We start from the raw sequence: 12,121 nt of genomic DNA, 5'->3' as shown, positions 1-12,121 counted from the left end.
TACTACCGTTCTGCCTATTTCTGCCGCGAAGCAGTAATGCGGTAGACGGCTCCCACACTTCGAACTGGAGAAAGCCGTTATAATAATTCACGTTGCTATATCTATGGGCTTCGGTTACCACTTAACACTAGGTGCGACGTGAACTATTTCTCTTAGAATAGTGAACTATTCAAAAATTACTGTGTAAATCTATAACTTACTCGTTATATACATAGTTCACTCATTGTCTAGAAAGTTAATGGAAGGAAGTCTATCGAATTTTTAAAGAAAGCACTTGGTTCGTCGTTTTTAAATCATATTAAAATTATTATATAATAAAATAATAATAAGCTCTTTTACTATAATTTGTTTTAAGGACAAAACCAGAATCGAAAATCGATTCCACTGACATATTATTATGTTAAAATTCATCTAAGTTTAAACAGATATATTTTTATAGTAAATCGAGTTTTAATAAACACGTGCACACATTTCGAAAAACACGTAGCTTATGTCGCTGTGCATGATTAACTAATGCTCTCAAAACTCAGCTGTGACGTGTGAGAATCGCAGGGAAATATTTTAAGTTTATAATCTTGTAATTTATTACTTCGAAAAGCGCGCGAATCCAACTCAGGCTCAGTGGACATCTTTGAAGTTCAAATGTCAAAATGCACGTCCTCGTCTGCGGCGATGGCCCGACCGAGTATAAAAACCGCTGCGCGCATCTTCGTAGCATCAGTCAATCGTTCACTGTCCTCAAACAACAGTCTTAGGACAAAACAAACAATCAATCAAAATGAAATCGGTACGTGATAACTGTCTACTTTTTATTACTATTCCAAATTATTATTTTATGTGAAATGCGAATTCATAATTAACACCAGTATAATTTGCTAAATGTATTCAAATGTATTGTCTGACCATTGATACGAGTAAGGTAACGTAACCGAGTAAGCCAACATTGGAAAATAGTTCTAACTCATCGGCATTAGCTATCCTTCACACGTAATTCAGAGTTGCCAATCTATATATATATAAATGAATTGCTGTTCGTTAGTCTCGCTAAAACTCGAGAGCGGCTGGACCGTTTTGGCTATAATTAGCCATAAAATGGTCTTGAATTATTCGTGAAAAATATGAAAATGCTCGGAATTACATAAAAACAAACAATTTGTTTTTCCTTTGATGTGTCCCCCGTCGGACGGATTCCTTTTGTTTTTTTTTTAAGTTTATTTTATACAAAAGTTTAGGTCTTTTATTTATCGATTGAGGCATTCGAAGTCTGCCGGGTCAGCTAGTCTGATATAAAACAAGTGAGTCCATGGATATGTCGACTCGGTCCTGATTGTTCGATTTTTTTTCTAGTTCTTCGTTGTCGCTCTCTTCGTCGCCGTAGCTGTCGCTGCCCCAGTCAGCCCTGATGCCGACGCTGTCGTCATCAGACAAGACAACGACAACATTGGTGTCGAAGGATACAACACCGGGTAAGATTTCCCTAAATAAAATGATCACTAATACAATGTTTGAATTACTGTAGCGTTCGTTCTCTGGGTACAGTTTAGGCGCACATTTTTTTATTGCTTAGATGGGTGGACGAGCTCACAGCCCACCGGTGTTAAGTGGTTACTGGAGCCCATAGACACCTACGACGTAAATGCGCCACCCACTTTGAGATATAAGTTCTAAGGTCTCAAGTATAATTACGTCGGCTGCCCTACCCTTCAAACCGAAACGCATTACTGCTTCACGGCAGAAATAGGCAGGGTGACTCACAAGAGGTCCTACCACTAGTAATACAAGTCAGCTTTCTTATAATTTATGTCAATGGCCAATAAGCTGATCCTCCGCAAGCATGACACGAAATATATCGTTCAGCAGTGTCTCTAATGCGAGTCGTTACTCAATAAAATAGGAAAATAATCGTTAATTTTCTCTCGACAGCTATGAAACCTCCAACGGAATCAAGGCTCAGGAAACCGGTCAACTGAAGAACATTGGCACTGAAAACGAAGCTCTTGAGGTCCGCGGAGAATTTGCGTACATCGGCCCTGACGGAGTTACCTACGCTGTGACCTACGTTGCTAACGAGGATGGATTCCAGCCTTCGGCAATTCACATTCCCAAGCCTTAAGTCAACCGAACAGGCCCCAGCATCTAGTCCAAAAATACTCATTCATTTGAAAAGTTTTCGTTTGTTATTAGAATCCAAGCGATCTGTGATACGATCCTGATGATAATACATACGTTTAAGTAATCTGTATTGTTTAATTTACTCCTACTGAGACGGCACATTTTGAACAGAATAGTTTGGCGGCGTTTGCCCTAAGTCGACGAGTGCCCATAACTAATACATACATACTTAAAGTCGTCGTGCCCTAACGGATAAGACGTCCGGTGCATTCGTGTTGAGCGATGCACCGGTGTTCGAATCCCGCAGGCGGGTACCAATTTTTCTAATGAAATACGTACTCAACAAATGTTCACGATTGACTTCGACGGTGAAGGAATAACATCGTGTAATAAAAATGAAACCCGCAAAATTATAATTTGCGTAATTACTGGTGGTAGGACCTCTTGTGAGTCCGCGCGGGTGGGTACCACCACCCTGCCTATTTCTGCCGTGAAGCAGTAATGCGTTTCGGTTTGAAGGGTGGGACAGCCGTCGTTACTATACTTGAGACCTTAGAACTTATATCTCAAGGTGGGTGGCGCATTTACGTTGTGGATGTCTATGGGCTCCAGTTACCACTTAACATCGGTGGGCTGTGAGCTCGTCCACCCATCTAAGCAATAAAAAATAAAAAAACTTTAGTAAAATTATAAACGAAATATCATTACAAGAGTAGCCTAGTAGTTACCACGTAACAAAGTTAAAAACGAAAACAAATTGTGCAAAAGGCTAGTGAAAAGTTAGTAAATACTATTGATATGCGCACAATCTTAATGAGTTTTTGAGTCACTGGATATTTGAATAGAAGCTTAAAAATATTTATCAAATCGAAGCACTCTGTTAATAAAAGTATTTCCTGACTTGTATTCCTGTAGATGAAATAATCAATTCCATTCAAATTTTATTATGAAATTTTTTAATCAAGCATCTCGTGTAATTTCAATGTTGTTTTTTTCACAATGTGTTTCAAGACTAACCGGTCGATGAACGCATCAATGTTCAAAGGTCAAAATCGATTATGTGCGTTGCTTAATACAATTTTACGACACCCATATAAATCACATACATCGAAATAAGCTAAAAAGCATTCCGAAGTGAGGTCGTTGTATTACGAAAGCGATCAGGTACTCATTTTTGTCAATCCGGACTTCATAGATGCATCCATTGGGTTTTGAAATATCGCACGGGAAGCAATCATGCGTGCTGATTCGAAGGTTCAAACTCAACACACCCGTTGTACAGTTTTTATTTTTTATTGCTTAGATGGGTGGACGAGCTCACAGCCCACCTGGTGTTAAGTGGTTACTAGCCCATGGACATCTACGACGTAAATGCGCCACCCACCTTGAGATATAAGTTCTAAGATCTCAGTATAGTTACAACGGCTGCCCCACCCTTCAAACCGAAACGTATTACTGCTTCACGGCAGAAATAGGCAGGGCGGTGGTACCTGCCCGCGCGGACTCACAAGAGGTCCTACCATCAGTAAAAACTCTAGTCTAGTCCTACCACAGTGCAATTGAGACTTTGATCCCTTAAGGATTTGACACCTTAAGGTGGGTGCTGGCATTCATTGTGTGATTTTCATTAGCCGCGGTAACCAGTAACCACTCAAGGAGCTATGAATTCCACTCCAAATCTATTAAAAAGTAGACTAATGGATATATGTACTACATTTTAAATGGGACTGCGTTGCTTTTCTGTGGATATAGGATGGTAGTATTAAGCTTTCGATTTAGTTCATTACAGTCCTGAGGTAAATTTAAAACCTTCGTATTAATTAGCCAAATTTTAATTTGTTTTTCCATCGAAATTTTCTAAGCAAATATTTGTGTGTCTTTCTATTTTATCAAATATAAATTATTTTGGTTGGTTGGTGTTCTATGCGGACGCGAGTCGTTTCTCTGATTGATTCTTTGTGATCATGGTCGTGCTTCAGGGTATGTACTGACTTTATGGTATCGATACACGATGGGCGGAGCGGCGGACGCACCGCATCAGCAGAAACAAGTGAATTTCCATGATTACTTTAGTCACAGCGAAGCGTCACTCTTTTACTCGTTTATTATAGCTTTATACTAAAATCTATATATTAATACGTGAAGCAAAAAACTTTGTATCCCTTTTTACGAAAATTGCGCGGACGGAGGAGTATGAAATTTTCCACACTTATAGAGAATATAGAGAAGAAGTGCACAATGATAATATTTTTTTTTAAATAATGCATAAATGATACATTAAATCAATAAAAAAAAACATTACACACACTACGTACCATGTATTCGACGCACACACGCATGCATACTATTTATTGTCAAACTTTTGTTCTTGACGTCTGTGGTCAAATTGAGAATAGATTAAATATTGTTTGTCGTTGTTAATATTTTTTATAGTGTAGTCTTGCCGAAATTTTTGATTATAGAAGTATAAAATACAATCATAATAGTGTACAAACTTACAATTCCAATTAGTTATAGTCGAATTTCGACTACTGCGGGACCTCTAGTATGTAGTTAATTTACTGACGTTTCGACCTTCTGAATTGGACACACTCAGTCTATCCGGTGTAATCTAATTAAAATTTCAAATTTTTAATTGTCCTTGGCGGCGATCTGATACCGATCCTAAATATATGTAAAATGCGCTGGAATTCGTTCCAAGTTACTAAATCTGTTTTATTTTCCTTGTTATTAGGAAGACGTGGCTCGTTTAATAACGCGTGTTTTTTTTACTACCACTAGTAATGTGTGACACAGAGATTTGCATGTTTAAATTTGTCAGTACGTACGTCACGTGTCGAGTTCACGAGTGATCATCATTCATTGTTTTTTTTTGGCTAAAATCGTTTATACTTGTCTTATACCTTTAAACGAGCAATTCCGGAAACGGCTCCAACGATTTTTATAAAATTTAGTATACAGAGGATTTCGGGGGCGATAAATCGATCTAGCTACGATTTATTTTCAGAAAATGTTGTTTTATTCGTGTTTTCAATAATCAACTTTATCGATAATCAACTTTATGACTCTTCCTGACATCTATTGGCGAATAATAATACTATTTTTCATAATTGAGAGCAACTAACTCCTTTAAAGACACCCGAAGCCAATGAGTGTTTGGTTTAAGGTTAGACCAAAAAAAATTAATTATTTATTTATATTATTTGTGTCTTTTTAACTCACGTGTTCTCTTAAAAATGCCTAAACGATCTTCGAATATTTCATCATTTTATCAATATGTAATTCGTATTTAAATATAATTTCTGAAAGACACAATTTATCAAAAAATGATCATCGTCGCTTAGTTCATTATTAAATTGGACATTGGCAAGCAGCCTACGGCATGGTCGTTGTCAAAAAGCCGTATGGCGGAGAAAGCTCTACAGAATCATTTTCCGTCTTAAACGGGCAGATGAACTTTCGGGCCACCGGGCCACTCCGTAGATGTCACGAAGTTTCCCGTACCATATCTTAAACAGATTAACAGAGCGTTGCCTTTTGAATACGAAGTAAGTTTTGTATATCACGGAGCGGTAACCGATATCCGGAATTATTATCAGTACTATTAGGAGTATACCCGGCCAGCACTTAATCTTTTTAAGCCTCGTTTGAAGAAGAATAAATTGTTTTTTTTTCTACCTAAGCTGATAGACTTAAGAGGCTATATCAGTGTAACCGTAACAAGTAAGTGAGCTCACGTGGCTCAAACCTGGCGACGAACCCTAACAAGAGCAGTGCTTCGCAGAACCTAACACCGGAAACGCGACCCACTGAGAAGATCCGGCGACAAACTGTGCTGTGTCTGTGGGTTAATTTACTCGGCGAGCTCTTCGTCGCAAGGGACTGGTTGGACGAGAAGAACTAATCAACTGTGTCGCTCAAGTAAAGCTACTGAAAAAGAGTTCATTCCAGTGACGGGCTCAGAGCGTTCGTGTAAAAATACAAGCTGGAAACCCACTGTAGGTCCAGTATGCGTGAAATCTGTTGAGCTTTGTGGGAGACCTATGTCCAGCAGTGGACTGCCGCAGGCTGATGATGATGATGAAATCTGTTTCGGCATTCGGCTGGGTCTAACCCCATCTTCAAATTTTTGTAAGCAGCTCATAGCCGGTGTTTACGCGTTGATTGATCAACGAAGAAAACTCTGTAACAAAAGTGCCCGTATTGATTAATTAACTTAAAAAGTGTTATCCACAGCGGCGTCTTGCTTATTTGTTCGAACAAGCCATGTGCTTTTTATTGTCTATAAAAAAGCGTGAATACAGCCGATAAACGACGCTAAAGTTAAAACTAGTTCTGTATTTAGGTAAACTTAAGCGTTTTAAATTTCATGCTAAGCAGACAGAATAAGGACGAGAATGTTTATGTCTGTGAAGTGTTTGAATCGAGCCCACTGAGTAGGTAGGTATTCTGTAAAGCACTACTCTTGCTAGGGCTAGTGTTAACAAATTCTCTCAGGTTGAGCCCGTGAGCTCACCTACCCGGCAGCGTGTAGCTGGAATAGATAGGCAGCGGTTTGTTTCTGCCCCTGGCATTGCTGAAGTCCATGGGCGACGATAATCACTCATCATCAGGTGGGCCGTATGATCGTCTGCCTACATGGGCAATAAAAAGTCCCCTAGACTACTAGTGAGTAGGTAGGGGGAAATTTGCATCGAACACTCGTTTTGACAGAATGGGAGCGATCATATTGTATCAATTCTTGTTAATGCGTTGCGGTTTGAAGGGTGCGGTAGACGTTGTAACTATACTGAGACCTTAGAACTTATATCTCAAGGTGTGTGGCGCATTTACGTTGTGGATGTCTATGGGTTCCAGTAACCACTTAACACCAGGTGGGCTGTGAGCTCATCCACACATTTGTGCAATAAAAAAAGAAAAAGAAAAAAATAACATATTTAATCGCATATATTTCGGCATCTTCGTTTTTTTTTAATTCTTACAGTATGTAGCTATGTCGTTGCAGCGCAGTATTGCAGTTCATTGGGAAGAATAGTGTACAGCTGTAGACGAAAATTGCTTTCTTAATTCTTAAAATTAAACGAACATAATCTAAAAGCTAGGTGCATGTGACAGTGCTTGCTATCAAATATCTGTAAAAGTTAAAAACTCTGAAATAAAGCCTTTGGATCCAAATGGCGCACTGGCTGAGACCATGCTTCTTCTTCTCCATCGTTCCCTCATTGCTGAGGATCGTGACTCCGTTTTAGCTTGTCGACTGTCAGCCTCCATCGGTTCCGGTCAGTTGCCTGGTGTAGTGCAGCGCTAAGTGGTCCGCTGGTTTGCTCGGAGATCTGGTCGGACCAACGTTTGGGGCTCCGGCCTCTAGGACGTTTTCCTTCTACTTTTCCAGTGACCATCAGACGTTCCAAGTTGTCTACACCTCTGCGGGCAATGTCATCTTTTTGTGTTTATATGTTATATGACAATATGTATATTATACGTATGTACTAATGATCTTGCCTATTTCTGGGGCTAGTCCTCGTTATACACGGAAAAAGGGATGTAGGAGTCGTCATTTTTTTTAATGAATGATGAATTTGACCAAAGTATTTTTTTTCAAACCTTATTTGAAATACATAGGTATGACCTGTGACAGCATTCAGAAAAAAATGATTAGAGGAGTCAATCTCAGACCAGGATCCTACGTGTGGATAAATTGTGATGATGGAGAGAAATGAAGATGATGGGATCATCTCAATGCTTAGCCTGAATGCCAGGTAGTGCATAAGTTTTTTTTTTATTTTTTTTTATTGCTTAGTTGGATGGACTTAAGTGGTTACTGGAGCCCATAGACATCTACAACGTAAATGCGCCACTCACCTCGAGATATAAGTTCTAAGGTCTCAGTATAGTTACAATGGCTACCCCACCCTTCGAACCGAAACGCATTACTGCTTCACGGCGGAAATAGGCGGGGTGGTGGTATCTACCCGTGCGGACTCCCAAGAGGTCCTACCAGCAGTATTACAGTTTTACGTTTGGCACTTGTTGCGGTGAGCAAATGTCGTATTCGTTTGTGGTTTGCTATAGTCAATGACCTGGTTTTGCCGTTCCCCTTAATGATGTCCATGAGCCCCTATAGCTATAGTACAATATTTGGACTATAGGTAATATAGCAAGACAGTGGACACAGTATACGGGCATAGGGATCCTCATACTATGTTAAGTGTTCACAGTTCTTAGTAGAGATAAACAATCAACAAACTACTACTTACTTGGTAGCTAGTCACAAACTGGCTTGAGTCATGAAGTCAGGTTCCAAACGGCCACGCTTAGGATGGGTGACCGCCTCTAAAGTTTACTGATTAAACATGAGATTGCGTGATCATACAAGCGGTAGCGGTTTTCGCAAAATGCTTAACATTTAACAGAGCTATAACCTCTTGGCCTTCACCTTGTTACGTAAAGTAAAGAACGACGTGAGATAAAGTCATAGGTTACACTGTAAGCGGGTAGCGTTTTAATATTTAATACGGCAATTGCATGTCTGTGTGTGGATGTCATTTCACCTTTCTCATCTAAGCCACCTTTTTTTTATAAATTCAGATTTCTAATCACCTATATCAATTTCTGATTTTAATCTAGTATTACGAATCAGTGACCTATGATGTCTGCTTAAAAATATCATCTCTTTTTGGAGTATTATACCAGCGTGCTGCAGGTGTAAACCCGCACGGGTAGGCACCATTAATCTGCCTATTTTTGCCGCAAAACAGTCACGTGTTGAAGAGTGAAACAGTCGTTATAATAGTACAATTGAGACTCCAAGTTTATGTCACAGAGCAGGAAACGGCGTACTAATTTTGAGGTCTATGGACTTCGATAAACCTCTTATTTTTTATATTATGACGTATATACAATACAAGATATTTGACCGATTCCTGAATCCGGCTTTTTTTTATTGCCCTTGTAGGCAGACGAGCATACGGTCCACCTGATGGTGAGTGGTTATCCGCCCATGGACTTCAGCAATGACAGGGGCAGAGTCAAGCCGCTGCCTACAATGCCACGGCATTTTCAAGATAAGCTTGCATGCACGTTCCGAACAACCACATTTGGACCGTCGATCTATCGAGCAGTATCACCGGCTCGGTGGAAGATCTCCTCTTCGTCGTTATTTCCACAATATCTTAGATAGGTGGATGACCTCATGGCCCACCTGGTATAATGTGGTCATCAGAACCAATAAACAATATTAACGTAAATGTCACCTCCCTCATTGAAACATGAGTTCTAAGTGTTAGGTTTTACAGTATAAATAGGCAGGATGGTGGTACCTACCCGTATGGGCTCAAAAGATGCCCTACCAGCTTTATACTAGTTGGACTAAGTCATCAATCCTGAAGCGGTTTTCATACTAAAATACGCTATACCGTCAGTTGGTAAAAACAACTTTTTTTCAGGGGCTCCAACCGTGTTCAATGAAGAAGGCTGCATCTTAGGTCTGCATCATGAAATAGGTCCCCTATTTCATCTTTCTCAAGTCATTGAGGAAAAAATATAAATACGCTATCCGCTCACAATGAAAACGCATACTAACAGTGAAGATCATTCTTACATCAGCCGACTTAATTCGATGTTAGCAATCCATGTGGAATTTGTGTAGTATTAGCATAAAATTCATATGTCATTTATATTTGATCGGATTAAATTAACGGATTTGGAAGGTTAAAGCTAAATGTAATGATCATTGAGCACATGCGCTGTCTCTCGTGAAGTTTACATCCAGCAGGGCGTATTGTGAGCTTATGTGCCCTTAACTATTTCTGCCGCAAGCACCACTTCGATAAAGCGGCACGACACGAGAACCCTCTCATCGTGGCCGCCGGTAACTACATTCCCGATCCTACGGAAAGAATGGAAAGCAGTCGACGTCGCCCCAAACACGTCATTTAGAATTCTTCCGATCCACTAACGTTGCTTTTAGATACCTCAAGCATCGGTCACCGTTCTCGTCGAACCCGTCGCTTACGACGAAGGGCTCGACGAGTAAATTAACACTCAGACACAACCCACTGAGTTTCTCGCCGGATCTTCTCAGTGGGTCGCGTTTCCGATCCGATGGTAGATTCTGCGAAGCACGGCTCTTGCTAGGGTTCGTGTTAGCAACGTCGTCAGGTTTGAGCCCCGCGAGTTCACCTACTAGTTAAGGTTCCGCTGATATAGCTTCTCAAGGCTATCAGCTTAGGTAGGAAAAAAAAACCGCAAGCTGTAGTTAATGTTTTTCAGTTTGAAGGGTGGGAGACTCACGATCAGATCTCATGTCTCAAGCAGGGTGGCGGCGTTACCTTGTGATGTTTACGGGCTAGTCATCCGGCTATACGAAACAGTATGATTGACTAAAAACAAATTCCGAGTTTGTGTCAAGAAGTAAGTGCCGCAATAACTCCAGGAGTGGAAGTAGCAATCATAAATCTGTTAACCTCGCAACAATCAAAGGACATTTTGATATATTAATAATTTAAAACAAACTCATAAGCCTTGGATACGCATTAGATCTAATAAGAATTCACGCGCTAAAAAGTGCACACCTAATAATTAACGTTATGTTAATAATAATCACTGGTGGTAGGACCTCTTGTGAGTCCGCGCGGGTGGGTACCACCGCCCTGCCTATTTCTGCCGTGAAGCAGTAATGCGTTTCGGTTTGAAGGGTGGGGCAGCCGTTGTAACTATACTTGAGACCTTAGAACTTGTATCTCAAGGTGGGTGGCGCATTTACGTTGTGGATGTCTATGGGCTCCAGTAACCACTTAACACCAGGTTGGCTGTGAGCTCGTTCACCCAGCTAAGCAATAAAAAAAAAAAAAAATCGGATTTATTGATGGAAATTAATTAGGTATGTAAATCAATAAACATATAAAATAGTGTAAAATTAGACTTTTGCTTTGATTGACATAAAATTTAGTTTTGAATGTCGATTAAATGATGACGAAGCCTTGTTCACATTGCGAAACAGTTCGATGCGAATTCTCTAATGCGATTCTGTAACATACTGATTCATAAATGTATCTGCAACAGATTTCTTGGATTTTTTGTAATAAAACTCAAATCGGGTACTCAATATATACCAATATCTTAGTAACGAATTACAGGATCTTTAGTCATCATGTATGGTCCGAAAAACACTTATTAAAAAAATCGGTTGTCTGTAAAGTCGGTTTACTGACGATAGATGAACGTGACAGCGTCATAAGAAAACACTGATGGAATGGTTTCATTTTTCAATTATCGCAATTATCGTTGCTATAAACAATTGACACCACATTCATTTTTCACTGAACTTCATACTTGACGAAAACATGTAAATATATTATTGTATAGCAGCTGTCCACGCGGATGCATCGCTCACATCGCCTCAGAGCGAGGTAACGCCGCACGAGTCATGTTTTTTCGTGCGTGCAGCCGGCTCCATCCAATTATAAGACGTTGTCACGTCAAAAAACCTCATCAAAATCCGTCGCGTAGTTTTAAAGATTTAAGCATATATAGAGACAGAGAAAGTGACTTTGTTTTATACTATGTACTGATAAAAGAACATTACGGTAGGCAACTATTTGGCTGCAGTTCTTTTGGCATCGTCCGGGGATATAGGGAGTACGGAAAATTACCGTAAAAAGTTTTTTCTGAGCTGAGACGAGCGAGGCTCTGACATGGACAGAAACATAAGTGCAAAAGAAATATTACTTTCAATAAGTGATGTTCTTTTTACTTTTGTGCGACGATTTATTTATTTAATTTACAAATTGCATTCGGATTGCAGTTCTCTGGGCGTAAAAGGTCCACAGAAAGAGCATTTTGTATCTTAGGAATATCATATATGAAGTACTTACTGAAGGCGCCTTGTTATAATAATAATAATAATGATAAGGAACAAATCACGCACGGTCATTAGGCTTAATTTAGGGTCACTGTGATGGGCACTAGAGAATGAGATACATACTTATATACGTTTAAATAAATGCAT

The 12,121-nt window shown here is 39.7% G+C and overlaps 1 protein-coding gene across 1 annotated transcript; it reads left to right on the top strand.

Moving 5' to 3' along the window:
* The first annotated feature begins 675 nt into the window (after window positions 1-675).
* Window positions 676-2,236, top strand: CPR4 (cuticular protein RR-1 motif 4). The gene is made up of 3 exons (XM_028183306.2): window positions 676-787; window positions 1,348-1,466; window positions 1,924-2,236. Exons 1-3 carry the CDS (start codon window positions 779-781, stop codon window positions 2,111-2,113), a joined length of 318 nt encoding a protein of 105 aa, XP_028039107.2. The 5' UTR covers window positions 676-778; the 3' UTR covers window positions 2,114-2,236.
* The last annotated feature ends 9,885 nt before the right edge of the window (window positions 2,237-12,121 follow it).

Source organism: Bombyx mandarina, chromosome 09, assembly GCF_030267445.1.
Source record: "Bombyx mandarina strain Sakado chromosome 09, ASM3026744v2".
Taxonomy (NCBI): Eukaryota; Metazoa; Arthropoda; class Insecta; order Lepidoptera; family Bombycidae; genus Bombyx; species Bombyx mandarina.
Note: the sequence above shows the minus strand (reverse complement) of the source record. Positions and strands in the feature narration are given on the sequence as shown.

Excerpts from the sequence above, each read along its gene's own strand:
- CPR4 (XM_028183306.2), top strand. Across the intron at positions 1,467-1,923 it reads GTCGAAGGATACAACACCGG|CTATGAAACCTCCAACGGAA; the intron begins GTAAGATTTCCC and ends TTCTCTCGACAG.